Genomic DNA, 12,729 nt, shown 5'->3' with positions numbered 1-12,729 from the left:
GGACACAGCAAGTCCCCAGGTGTAGCGGGATGTGGGTGCCCCAGCAGCACCTGCTCCCGCACCCTTCTCCCACAGGCTCTGGGATGGGCAGGGACAGGGCAGGGGCACCTGTGGGGCAGTGCCAGCACCCTCCACAGCATCCTGGAAGAGTGTGTGTCTCTCCTCACTGCCTTCTGGAGCACCATGCTGCCTGTCAACCTCGCCCAGCACCAGGGCAAAGTGAGCAGGGGCTGGGGACTGGCAGGGCGGTGGGGCTGGGTGCTCACTGCTCATGACACTCCTCTCCTCTCCATGCTCCCAGGAGCAGGCACTACAGGGTGAGATTGCAGCGCTGCGGGCCCGGCTCTCTGAGAGGGAGGATGCTCTGCAGAGCACGGCCAAGCGGCTGCGCAGCACAGCACAGCTCAAGGACAGCATGGAGCACTTCATCGTCAGCCAGCGTACGTGGCCCCGGTGGCACGGCCAAACTGGCCCGGTCCCCAAGTACCTGGGGTGGTTCCACAGCACAGGGACCTCACTGACCCCATTTCTCTCTCCCCTGCAGTGACCAGGACCCACAACGTGCTGCGAAAGGCCAGGACGAACCTGGAGGTGAGTTTGCCCTGGCAGCCAGTGTGGGATAGGGATGGGTGTCTCTGCCCTAGTGAGCCCTGATGGCCTGGGGATGGGCACAGGTGACACACACCCTGTGGTGGCTGACAGGGGATGCTGAGGGCCAGCTGGGTGCAGTAGTGTGTTGTGGGGGGGACATACATTTTTGTTGTCTATTCACAGCCCGTGTGTCCATGTCCCCAGGGCACAGCAACTCTCCCTCTTACTGCCATGTGTGGTCTCTTGCCAGGTGAAGGCCCAGCAGGCCCTGCCTGTCGCTTGAGCCCCAGGCAGGGCAGGGAGCGATGGCCCGGCATGGAACAGCCCGCTGGCTGCTGAGTCGTGCCATGCCAGAGGGCTGGAGCAGACTCTGTCCCTGCTACTCGGAGGGCTGGGGTGGACAGGGGTCTGGGGTGTGCTACACTAATAGTGGGTTTGGGCTGCTGTGGTGGTCGCATGCCCTTCACCAGCCTTTGCTTGGCATTGCAGCAGCAGCTGCTGGCTTGGACTTTGCCTGCCTCATGCTTCAGTGCTCGCCCCCTTCCACCCTTGGTGCTCAGTGGGGTGACAGAGCCCTCCACACTGAGCACCCCTCGCCTTGGGACCTGGTCCCACCTGTAACCCTGCTGAGTACCCGTCCCTGCTCATGGATGTATGTATATGTATATAGACAGAGGTATCAGAACTGCGTTTTGGGGGCTTCCCGGGCATGCTGGGGCCCCAGTGCGGGAGGAAGATGTAAGAAATGCCATATTCTGTTCAGTGGCTGAAGAGTCCCCAATAAAGGTTACCTTTGGGTTGTGGTGTTTCTGGCACGCCCGTCTCTGCAGCAGTGCTCCCCCTCCCCAACTCACCCACAGCACAGGGTGCCAAAGGCTCCAGCTGGCCCCAAGGGGGTGGCTCTGTGCCCCACCCCAGCACCCCTAGGGCAGCTCTGTGCCCCACTGGGTGCTGCCTTTCCTCCTCTTGCTGTTCCAGAGCCCCCCTCCAACACCAGGCAAGCAGCACTGAGAACAATAAATACTGTAATAAATAAATCCCTGTCCCATGGCACTGCTGCGGCAGCAGGCGGTGCAGCCAGGGTCCTGGGGTGCCTGCCCGGCTCTGCTCGCCCCAGGCCCCTTCAGCGTGGGCATGTGCCAGTGCCCCTCTGGCTATGATGAAGCCAGCCCTGTCCCATAGAAGCACTCAGTGTTGGGGACAGAGCAGTCAGTCCTTGACGGTGCTGTCCCAGCGGCAGGTAAGCGTGGCTGTGTCCGGCTGTACCTTCCACCCTGCTGGCTCCACGCTGAACCTGGCAGGGGGCTGGGGCTCCAGAGCTGAGAGCCCTCCTCAAAGCTGGGGGACAGCCCCACAGCCAGGGCTGTGGGACAGGGGGCAGGTAGCAGGCTGGAGTGTCGCGGAGCCTCTAGTGATCAAGGTGGCCTTTGGAAACTCAAGACCAAGACACCAGAGCAACCTTCAGCAGGTAGGACACATTCCTGGAGGCCTGGGCTGCGGGTAGTGCTAGGATCACCTTGAGGCCCTTGCAGGCTGGAGAAGACAGGCAGGGTGAAGCCCTTTCCATGTTGGGCGTGAGGAAAGGCTGTTCTGGTGAGCAGCAAAGTGGTCCCAGAGACCCACAGAAGCCTAGGGGAGCTGCAGGTGGGCGGAAACCAAGGGCTAAATCAAACCACGCCAGTAGGATGAGACAGTGTCACAGGCCCCAGCGGCCCTGGGCTCATTGCCAGGGCCTGTGTCCCTGCCAGGTTTGAGGCTGGAGCCAGCACCCAGTTCTCACACAGTCCTGTGGCCCAGTGTGTGCAGACAAAGCGGCGTTTCGTGTCCTGCGTGGGGGGTGGGCGAGGCTCTGGCTCAGATGGGTTTGTACAGCAGCGTGGTGACGTACTTCTTCTTGTAGCGGTGCGTGGCACTGAGCACCATCACGCCGTCCTGCGAGAGGCACAGCGTCAGCGGGGGACTGGGGCACTCCCGGGGCAGCCCTTGGGAGGAGGGCTCTGGGGGCTCAGGGAGCTGCCCCAGCCCATCCCTGCTGTCCCAAGTCTCACAGCCTGTGAGACACATCCAATACACAACAGGATGTCATGGCAGAGGATCTGGTATGGGGCTGCTCAGCTCCACCACGGTGCAGGGAGGCAGCTGAAGGGAATTGTAAGGAAGCCACAACCTCCACCCCTGCACGTGCCACACTTTAGTGAGCAACCATGCTGTCCTTACGTGGGTCCTCCCCAGCTGTCCGGGTTCTGCTCCCTGCAGGTGCTGCAGGCTCCTGGAAGCCACAGCAGCTCCCATTCCCTCACCCAGCAGCCAAGTGGGACCTGCGCTTACCTTGATGGAGAGCGCGTAGAGGTGATTGAGCATGACGTGGTTGGGTTCGGGCAGCAGTGCTGGGTCGCACTAGGAGGAGAGAAGTGTCACAAGGGAACAGCAGAGCCCTGATCTCCCAGCCCTAGCCAGCACAGGGAGCTGCTGTCTCAGGTAGTTTGAGCTTGCTGGTGTCTCTGGCTGTTCTGAACAGGAACAGAGCTCAGCTAAGCACCAAGAGGCCAAATCAGTGTGGCTAATGGGAAAAGTGATGCTTTTCCTAGGAAATGCCAAGGGCCAGGCCTCAGCCAAGGGGAGATCAGGCTCCTTGCAGACAGGACTCCCCTCTCACCCCCAGTGCAGCTTTCTGTGTGGGTAGAATGCTGGTACACACCGAGATATTGGTGTCCTTGTTCAGGATGACCTGGAGGAGATGAGGTGGGAGGATGGGTGGGGATTTGAAGCGCTCCTCGGGCCGGTATACGTACATCTCTTGGCCATAAGGTCCAGGTGGTGAGCTTGATAAGTCTGGAGAGAAGAGAAAGGAGGAGACATGAAATAGGTAAAGCAGGATGGGAGAGCACAGAACAGTATCCCAGAAGCTGAGAAGGACCCAGCAGGATCTTTCAGGCACAAATATCTTCCATGAGCTATGGCCAGGTATTTATCCTTTAGCAACAGTTCAGCCTTTTCACAGCAGAAAAAGCAGCCAGGTGAGCCCAGGGCATTTCCAAGCAGGGTTGTAAGCTGGTACATGCACTGACACAACACAAGCACCCTGTGGTACCCACCACAAGAACCCTGCACGTGTTCTCGGCACAGCCAGGTCTCTCTCCTACAGGAAGCAGCTGGCTTGCCCCAGGACTGTACCCTTGGCAGCAGGGACACAGGGATCAGTTTGCCTGCATGCTCTTGGTACTGCAGGACTGCCTGATGAGGGGGTCCAGGAAAAGCAAATGGGAACTCTAGACTGAGCAGCTGCTCCACACATGGGAGGGACCACAGGAGCTTTTGATCACTGGAAGCTGGACTGGCCGCATCTCCCAGCTATATCTGATCTGATAATTTTGGAACAGCCAGCACCCAGAAGGGCTTCACCTCTCTGAGCTGCTGCTGCCTGCTGGCTTCTCTCCAGCAAAGTGCCTCTTGCCCAGGCTGGGAAAGGACATGGAGCTGAGCTGTATCTGATGATGGGGTCGTACCAGGGACCAACACACGACTGAGCTGCCTGCCAGCATTACACACCAAGCCAGCACTGCTGGTGCCTGCGTGGTAACCCAACCTGCTGCTGTAACACAAGCAGAGAGGGAGGTCTGCAATGTGCTACCACTAGTACAAATTACCTTGGCATGTAAACCAAGAGCAGCTGCTGAAAATAACCTCGATCCTGCTCTCACCTAGCTTGTACCCCGGATCAGATGACTTACAGTTGCTCAGACAGAAAGGGCTGATGTTCCCAGCGTTCACCACTCCAGAACGGCTCCCTCAGCCGTGCACAGGCGCTGGCTCTGCTCCGGCGCTAGCACAGAACAAGTTACACCAGCACAGCCCCTCCAGAGAAACGAGGCCTCAGCCGTGGGCTGCTGCCAAACACTACTCCATACTGAGTGCAGGCCCACACCTCCGCTCAGGGGGTCTGTTCACCCCAGAGCAGAGAGTCTCAAAGCAGAGGAGGTGGAAAATAGCACATGCAAAGCTGTAATGCCACAAAACTCACCCCGACCTGAGGTTTCTGAGCTTTCCAGGGAATCCACCTTCAATGCATCGAACACCTCGAAGTCAGACTTCTTGACGTGGATTAGGTTGTTAATCGTCCCCATCTGGCTGGTGACCACGGGCTGGAGAGAACTGAGGTAAGAATCTTCCTGTGTTCACCTCCAAATGAAGCACACTCAATGCCTCCCAGATCCTCCCAGCCCAAGCTGTCTTTGCTGCACCACTACCTCAGAGCACAGGTGGCTGATGTCTATCTCTGCTCTATGCTTGTTTACCCTGGGAGGATTTCCCTTTACTCCTAGGCTTCTATATCACCTCCTATTTTCATCCTCTATCCTGTAACATGGGTGTGTTCTTCCCATGCTGCTACCGCATGATCCAGTTTGAAGAACCTGCAAGTGAGTGATGACCCATGGCCCATCTTCCCCTGTAGACAAATTCTCAATGGGATTTAAAGGCCTTCTGGCATTTCCCTGCCCCTCCCCAACGCTTCCCCATAATGCATGACTAAGTCCAGAGGAACCACCCTCTGAGAGGACTCAGGGGAGGGAGGTGCCCCTTTTGTTTTGGCAGATGACCTCCTTTTCTTCCTGTTCCCTCTCTGTTGCAGATACATCCTGTCTAGTTGCCTAGAAGAAGAAGACAAGATCTGCAGGGATAAAGCATTGAACATTACCTCAGATGGGTCATGGACCCACTGGCCATCCACAAAAAATTTGTACTGGTGCTCTCCTTCTGGGAGATCCAGGATAGCAACGAAGTCGTTGTGGCTGTGCAGAAAGAAAAGATGTGCAACAGCATCACCCTGTTGATGCTCTGGATGCTGCACTTCCACGGGGCCCCAGGAATCAACACTGCCCAGCCCCTCTACCCCAACACCTTCATGTAGGGTTAGGCTTGTTCATCCTCGGTGACCTGAGGCATGGCCACAACAGGCACAAGCATTCCAAGCACTAGCGTGGCTCAAACCCCTGGGAGTCCAGCTGCAAGGAGAGCAGGAGGCAGTCCAGCCCTCCAAGCCCAGAGAAACTGGATGTGACAGACACCCTGTGCAAGAAACACTGGGGAGGATGCGTGGGCAAAGCTCCTGGCCCTGTGCTGGCACGGCAGGATGGGAGCAAGTGAGGCAACTCTGTTTGTGAAGCCTGCAATTCCAGAAGAATTACTAGGAGTCCTACACAGAGCTTTCATGTAAATCACAAACATGCTGCAGAACAGCAAGACATGTGAAGGACAACCAACCAACCCCCACTGACAGCAATACAACTAGGCATGGGGTAAAGCCACAGCCAAGGGAAGAGCTGGCAGCTTCCAGAGGGCTGCTGCATACTTGGGCAGGGCTCTGCTACCAGGACTGGCTCCTGCATGACATACAGCTGGGCAAGCACAGTGGCCTATCCTGTCCTGTCCCTCTGTTTCACAACTTCCCACAGTCCCTGCAGGACCATCAGGGAAGGAGCTGCCTATGTATTTGTGCTCAGACCCCCAGCTTGGATGAACAGGAAAAGCCAGGTGAGCAAAGGGAACAGTGACCAGCACAGAGAAGGAAAAACATTCTTTGCAATGGAGCAGAGGAGAACATAGAGTGAGTTGAAGGAGTGGCTACCTCTTGATGAGTGGGATCTTAGTGCTCCAGTTGTTGAAGGATCCAGAGATGAAGACTTCTTTGCCTCCATCGGCCCAGCGGATGACAGTTGGTCGAGCCTGTTGGGATGGTTTCACTGACTCCTCTAGATCTGGCTGCCACGACACAAACTCCTTGTCCCCAGGAATCTGAGCAAAGAAAACCAGAGCCTGACTAAGACACGAAGACAACCATGAACACATTCACTTCCCCCTGGCCTCTACCACCACACCTTCACATCCCAGACAGGAGCACTGCGGAGCTCCTCCAGCCTCCCAGCTCCCCACAAACCCCTCGCAAGGCTGGGAGCACAGCCCCCCAGAGCCAGTGAGCTGAGGCTCCAGAGCGGAGGCAGGGAAGGGAGCGGCCAGCCCCTACCTTGGAGTCATGGGAGCTGAAAACGCTGGGGTCATCGGTGCTGCCCACCATGATCTTGTGTGGGTGCTCCTTGGTGGGGTGGGAGGCCCCGGAGCCGTCCGAGCGGTGGGACTTGGAGCCATGGCGTTCCCCGGACACTCGCTCGCTGGTGGTGTTCCCCATGACAGCTCAGCAGCCCCTGTGAGGGAGAGAGAACAACACTGTACCTGTGCACATGGGCTCTGGCAGCAAGGAGAGGAGCAAAGGCGCCGTTTCCCAATGCTCTTTGCCAGAGGAGATGGACAGCAATCCTAAAAAAGGCCCCAAGTTCATTCCCACTACCAAGTTTGGAAGCTGAATGCTCAACAAACAAGACAGCTCGACTTAATTATAGCTGTATCCTTAAGAACCATCACTGTAGTTAAGCTGGTAATTCTTAAGACTCCAAAACCAATATTAGTTCACCTGTGTCCAACATCAGCCCTCGGCAGCCATCAGAATTGAGGGGCTGATGGGAAAAATAAAGCCAACCTTTATTGGCAAATCATTGCTTGGCATTAACAGAGCCTCTTTCACAGTCCCACAGTCAGGCTCTACAGACAAATCCCCTACATCCAGCCAGAAAACAACCAGAGAGTGAAAGCAGCAGCTGTTTTACAGCTCCCAATAAGTCTCCAAGAGCTCACAGGCAGAAGAGCAGAGTCTTGCGCCTGGCAAAGATGACAGGGAGCATTTAAAGTGTCCGAGTGGAATCGCCCAAGCTGGAGCTTGTCCAAGGAGTGGGGCTAATGCTGTGCTGTCTGCAAAAAGCTCAGCTCTCAGCAGCATTTACTTATGATTCACCAGGCAAGCCACCGTGTCAGCTGCAGCACAGCACAGCCAGGAGGTCCGCTTGTTGTGACTGAACCAGCGGCACCACCCCAAGCACTCTGGCATCTGCCGGGCTCTCTGGAGGCACACAATGAGGGAAGGGCAGCCCCAGCCACCTCAGCGTCCCTCTGCAGCTGGAGATGGGCTGGCATCCCCAGCCTCACCCAGCTCAGAGAAAGCAAAACAGGACAACTGACCAAGCCACAAACAACTACACACCTCTCGGGACAAACAACAAAGCCACCGCAAGCTACACAGGACTCTTCAGGCCTTACCCAGTTCTCAGGAGCTGAGATGGATTGGGGCTCTTGCCTGCTTCCCAGGCTTATTTTGCAGCTTACCCTGGGCTCTGTGGAGCAAGGCAAGGGCACAGCCAGCCTTGCTTCATGTGCTCACTTGTGACATTTGGAGGTTTGTTTAGAAGATCAAGTTATACGAAGGGTGCCAGGCAAGGCTGCCAGCCAAAGCCAGGCTTTAGAATATTATGAAGCAATTACTAAAGTATTTCTTAAATCCTGAGGGCTAAAAGGCAGCTCAAGAGGGCAGCTAACCCATACCTCCACCCTTCTCAGTGCGGATCAAGTGTATCTGATGATCCAGGTCAGGTGAGCTGCACCTCTTGCTCTGACATCTTCCCCCTCTGCTCTGAGGAGGCTCAGCCAGCTCCTCACAAAAACTGCCCCTGTGACACTAACCTGTTGTTGAGGAGTTTCCTCCCCAGTAACTCCACTAAGGATCCCTTACTTCTTATCTACAGGGAGGAAAGCAGGAAAGGCTGAACATCCTCTTGTACCAGGACAGACCTGAGAGATACATGCAGGTGTTAACAGATGTGAAGCTTCCGTTTCTCTTCTCTAAAAGGAATCCAGTCCTTCTGTCCCTTACAGGTCACGCTCTCCAAACACCTGAGGTTTATCCCAACCGGTGGCTCCTTTCTGGTGTGTGCCATCCGAATCCCCTGCATCGAACACACAGGCACCCTGCTTGTGCTGGGACAGCAGCCTGTGGTACCTGGCTTTGCTGAATTAACTTCTATAGCTCAAACCCTCCTTGTAGCTGCATCCAGACCTTGTAGCACGGCACGCTGTGATGGTGTGACACAGGTACGTCCGAGCCACAGACGGACGTACCACACCAAAGCCCAAGCAAAGCTCCGCGGCGTCTCGGCGCATCGGCTCCCAGTCTGGCAGCGAGCCCCCACCAGCCGCAGCCGCAGCGAGGTGTGTGCCCGCCTGCCCCATGGCAAGGCCCCTTCGGCTGCAGCCAGCCCCACCTCCCCACTCTGAAAATGACAAGTGAAATACACCAATTCCCCCCGGGATCTGTCGCGCTCGCTGCCTCTCCCACCCGGCCAGTGCCCCGCGCTGGGAAGCGCTGTCCGGCACCCGAGGGGTCCGGGCACAGGGACGGAGGTCTCTGCCCAGCATCCCGCCGGGATGGCACCTCCCGGGGCTGGCGTGGCCCGGGGAAGCCCGATCCGCCCGGGCTCTCCCTCCTCCTCCTCCTGAGGTTGTCGTAAGGTTAAGGGGATGAGCTGGGAAAGCGGGGGAGGAAAATCTCCTTCCAAGCAGGCAGGGCTGGGGCGGGGGCAGCCACGGCGGGCTCGGCCAAACCACCCGCGGCTCCGCCGTGGCCCACGGGAGGAGCGGGACGCACCGGCAGGGACGGGGCCCTCCCGAGGGGCTGCGAGCCGCGCTCTGCAGCGGTGCGGGCTCCGGGACACCGCCACATCGCGCGGCCACGCCTCGCCCACCGCCTGCCGCGGCGGCGCCCGGACAGGCGCTACCTTCACCGCCACCCACCCGGGACGCCCCGCCGCCCGCGGCCCCGGCCCGACCCCACCTGCCGCCGCCGCCGCCGCCCCGCTCTCCGCCTCTGTCCAAGATGGCGCCACCCCCCGCCGGCCGCTGCGGGGCGCTCTGGCCCGCCCCCGCCCCGCTCCGCGGCCGCGCCCCGCCCCGGACCCGCGGCCCCGCCGCCGGGCACCCGCCATGTTTGGTGAGGGCGGCTCGGCCCGTTGTTGTTAATGGCGCGCGGGCGGAGGGTCGCACGGCTTCACCCCCGCCGGCGGCCATGTCTGCTGAGGGCAGGGCGGGGCCTGGGACGGGGATGTTTGGGGGGCTGCGGGCAGCAAGCGGGCAGGGTGCTGCCCGTGGGCTGGGCAGACGCCTCAGGATAGGCCCCACAGACTGAGACAGCCAAGCAGTGTGGCCCGTGGTCCCCTCGGCACGGAGACAAGCTTTATTTTCCTTTTCCAGAGGCGCATTCCCAGTTTCCCCACCACCTCAGTGTGACCTAACCCACAGACAGAGCTTGTGGTGCTGCCGGGCCAGGATTTAGGGGAGGGAAGTGACCCCCGTCCTCAGAGCAGCCCCTGACCAGGACTTGCGTATCTGGCACAGCAGGAAGGCGGGACAGACCCGGCTGCACCTTCAAGGAAGGACTCCCTCCGTGCCTCCGGGCGTGGCGGCACACCTAGCAAGGAGCAACAGACACAAGCTCAAAGGAAAAGATTGCCGGGAGGACCCGCTGTCTCCTTCATTTTAGGCTAAGGAGAGCGCGAGCCGTAGACGAGGATGGCCGCAATCACGCCGATGATGCTGAAGAGGACCGTGAGGATGCGGGGCAGGGCGCTGGGGCGGGCCCTGCCTCGGGGCTGCAGGGCTCTGACCACACGCTGCCGCTGGGTCAGGATGGCCTCCCTGGCACCCGGCCACGCACCCGGGCCCCGCAGCCGGTACTGGTACGGCGTGCAGGGACCGAAGGCCACCTCCAGAGCCAGCTTGGGGTCCGTGAGGAAGAGGGTGAGCAGGTTGGGCTTGACCCCCAGCTGGCAGGCGAGCTCGTCCATGTAGGGGATGTAATCCACCTGGATGGTGTGCCGCTGGCTCTTCACGAACCTGTGGGCAGGGAGGAAGGGGAGGCGGGTTTGTCACATGAGCACGGGGGTAAGGGTGGCAGAAGTGATGCTGTGCAGGGTCCTTACCGCTTGGCCATTTGGTCCTTGGTCCGTGTGATCTCAGCCAGCATGTTGGCAAGTGGCGGCAGGTCCTGCAGCCCTAGGGAAGAGGAGGCTGTAGCTGGAGGGAGGGCTGTGCTCCCACAACCGTCTGGATGGCTCAGCCAGACCTCTGCTTGCACATGGAAGCCTTTGGGGCTTTGGGGAAGTGCCACCACCTCAAGAGCAAAGTGGGAGGCGTGGGCAAAGAAAGTAATGGTAGGAAAGGAAAGGGAGAAGGTCGTTTGCAGGCAACAGGACCTGTTAGTGGCCCTCACAAGAGATGATCAGTGCAAGACTTGTTGCAAAATACAACGCTGGTTTTTGTCCTCATGAAGGAGCGAAAGGACGATTAAAAGGTGAGTGTGGGGAGACAGCATGTGAGGGGAGGCCACCAGCTGAACACCTCAGTCTTGGTGTAGCTAGGGAAACCTGGCTGCATCCCCCCAAACTGCCTGATTTACCCTTGAAGACTTGCGTGGCCCAGCGAGACTGGAGCTCGGAGATGGGCATGACGGCACCCAGGGGCTGAATGAGGCCGATGAAAGCCAGCGTTGGCTTCTCCAGGTCAGGGGGGAACATGAATTTGTAGAGGGAGATCTGGTTCTGCACCACCTTCACACACCCCTCGAGGAAAGGGAAGGAGAAGCTGTATCCCGTGGCGAAGACCACGGCGTCAATGTCTTCCCTGGTGCCATCCTCGAAGATGGCAGATGTCTCCGTGAACTCCTGGATATTCGGCTTCACCCGCACCCTGCCTGAAATGATGCGGTTGGGCAGGTCGTCGTTGACGGTCGGGTGCTGGTCAAAGATCCTGGAAGGCACGGACAGACCTTGTATGGGCCTGGGCAGTGAGACGGGCAGCAGGATGGGCATTGCTGGGACAGGTACCCGGAGTGCTGCCATGGCACTCACCTGTGCTGGGGCTTTAGGCCGTAGAGTGTGTGGTCAAAGCGGGAATTCACCTTCCTCTCCACGAAAAAACTGGCGTTTTGAGGCAGCAGGCTCATGAGGAGCTGCGTGAAGCGGCTGAGGTGGCTGAAGTCAAAGGGGTACCCGCTGTCCCCCACACGGTGTAGCACCCAGGTCCCACGCTTCGTGCTGAGAAAAACCTGGGAGAAAGGAGAAGAGAGGTGGCAGCATGGCAGCATCCTGAGACCAGGCTGGACCATTGCCATGCTCCAGAGACAGGGATGCCAGCACAGCTGCTGGGACCACAGTAGACACCTCCATCGAGAGGGGATGTGGTGCTCGTGGCCGGGTGCTGGAGGGAGGGGAGCCCGCAGCGGGTGGTGGGGGGATGATCACTGCTCTCTGGGGTCTGAATTAAGCACCCCATCCCTGTTGGCTCTCCCAGCAGACCTGTTTGGCTGTGTGGCTCAGCTCCACTGCGATATCGACGCCTGAATTCCCGGTGCCAACCACGACCACCCGCTTTCCTGAAAAGGGTTGTGGGCTCTTGTAGTCCCGGCTGTGCAGGTACCAGCCCTCAAACTTTTCCAGCCCTGGAAGAGAGAGGGAAGCCATGCTGGGCTGGGATGTGGGATAGGAGGGTGGCTGCCCCCTGATCAGATTGGTGGTGTATTTTGGGAACAGGCTGGGACCAGCCCTGGGGTGGGGCCAACAAAGGTGGTGGCATCTCCAGCCTGGGAGATTCTCAGTGTGGCCCTGAGAATCCTGCTCTGGCTTTGGGGCTAGCCTGACTTGGAGCAGGGCTTGGACTGAATACCTCTGTGCTCCCATACCAAAATCCTCCTGCAGTTCCTGTCTGGTGCTATGCACTGAGGGTAGAGGAGTGGCTGGGGTTTCTACCATATCACCAGACCCTGGTGATGGTGTCCTCCAGCCTGTTCCCCAGCCAAAGAGGGTCTCCACAGCTGAAAGCCCTCCAGGCATTTTTGCCTGGCACCCAAAGGAGAAGGCCAACATGAGTGCTGATCTCTCAAGCTTGCTGAGGAGCTGGAGAGCCTAGCATGTGCTTGGCCAGCAGTGTGGAGAGGGAGCCTGTCTCTGGTGGGAGAGGCACACTGGCAGCTGTGACATCTGCCAGCAGGATGCTTTGGGTGCTCATGCAATCCCACCTGGTGTGTTAAAACTTCAGAGGCATTTTTGGTAGCATTCAGAGCAGGGTGGAGGCTGAGCTGGAGAGGAGGGTGGTCCCAGGGGTGTCAAGGACCAAGTGAGCAGCCCGTGGGGCAGTACCTGGGAAGGTGTTCAGTGGAAGATGTGCATCGGTGTGGTGCCCGCTGCACACCAGCACGGCGTCGAA

At 58.7% G+C, this 12,729-nt stretch overlaps 3 protein-coding genes across 12 annotated transcripts in view; 1 reads left to right on the top strand and 2 right to left on the bottom strand.

Moving 5' to 3' along the window:
- LOC113973001 (myomegalin-like) overlaps positions 1–1,404 on the top strand; it is a 34,032-nt gene extending 32,628 nt beyond the window's left edge. For 5 of the 7 annotated variants that reach the window (XM_027694602.1, XM_027694600.1, XM_027694597.1 and 2 more), the window contains 4 exons: positions 76–219; positions 302–440; positions 545–591; positions 842–1,404. In XM_027694602.1, the coding sequence (XP_027550403.1) occupies positions 76–219; positions 302–440; positions 545–591; positions 842–874 (363 nt within the window). In that variant the 3' untranslated portion in view covers positions 875–1,404. Of the gene's footprint in view, positions 1–75; positions 220–301; positions 441–544; positions 592–795 lie in introns of all 7 variants that reach the window. The other 2 variants (XM_027694603.1, XM_027694599.1) reach the window with 2 other exon arrangements.
- A 192-nt stretch (positions 1,405–1,596) lies between these two features.
- Positions 1,597–8,666, bottom strand: PRKAB2 (protein kinase AMP-activated non-catalytic subunit beta 2). 4 transcript variants are annotated; one of them, XM_027694701.1, is made up of 8 exons: positions 8,158–8,666; positions 6,614–6,791; positions 6,218–6,384; positions 5,288–5,381; positions 4,613–4,733; positions 3,290–3,423; positions 2,920–2,988; positions 1,597–2,523 (listed from the first exon to the last, which is right to left on the bottom strand). In XM_027694701.1, the coding sequence occupies exons 2-8, from the start codon at positions 6,773–6,775 to the stop codon at positions 2,446–2,448; spliced, it is 825 nt and encodes a 274-aa protein (XP_027550502.1). In that variant the 5' UTR covers positions 6,776–6,791; positions 8,158–8,666; the 3' UTR covers positions 1,597–2,445. The 4 variants fall into 4 exon arrangements, with proteins under 4 accessions (XP_027550502.1, XP_027550501.1, XP_027550500.1 ...); XM_027694700.1 differs by lacking the exon at positions 8,158–8,666 and adding an exon at positions 7,738–7,864; XM_027694699.1 differs by lacking the exon at positions 8,158–8,666 and adding an exon at positions 7,058–7,730.
- A 1,012-nt stretch (positions 8,667–9,678) lies between these two features.
- On the bottom strand, positions 9,679–12,729 carry LOC113972976 (dimethylaniline monooxygenase [N-oxide-forming] 5-like; the record flags this gene model as incomplete). The annotated part of the gene is made up of 6 exons (XM_027694540.1): positions 9,679–10,362; positions 10,449–10,521; positions 10,925–11,274; positions 11,376–11,572; positions 11,823–11,965; positions 12,663–12,729. Coding segments are annotated over 6 exons (1,182 nt in total), but the record flags the coding sequence as incomplete, so codon positions are not given.

This window comes from Neopelma chrysocephalum, unplaced genomic scaffold (assembly GCF_003984885.1).
Source record: "Neopelma chrysocephalum unplaced genomic scaffold, ASM398488v2 Primary Assembly neopelma1_98, whole genome shotgun sequence".
NCBI lineage: Eukaryota > Metazoa > Chordata > Aves > Passeriformes > Pipridae > Neopelma > Neopelma chrysocephalum.
The sequence above is the reverse complement of the archived record's forward strand: the minus strand, read 5'-3'. Positions and strand labels throughout refer to the sequence as shown.

Excerpts from the sequence above, each read along its gene's own strand:
- PRKAB2 (XM_027694701.1), bottom strand. The coding sequence starts at position 6,775 with ATGGGGAACACCACCAGCGAGCGAGTGTCCGGGGAACGCCATGGCTCC. Across the intron at positions 6,385-6,613 it reads TCAGCTCCCATGACTCCAAG|ATTCCTGGGGACAAGGAGTT; the intron begins GTAGGGGCTGGC and ends TTCTTTGCTCAG. Across the intron at positions 2,524-2,919 it reads TCTACGCGCTCTCCATCAAG|GACGGCGTGATGGTGCTCAG; the intron begins GTAAGCGCAGGT and ends TGCCTCTCGCAG.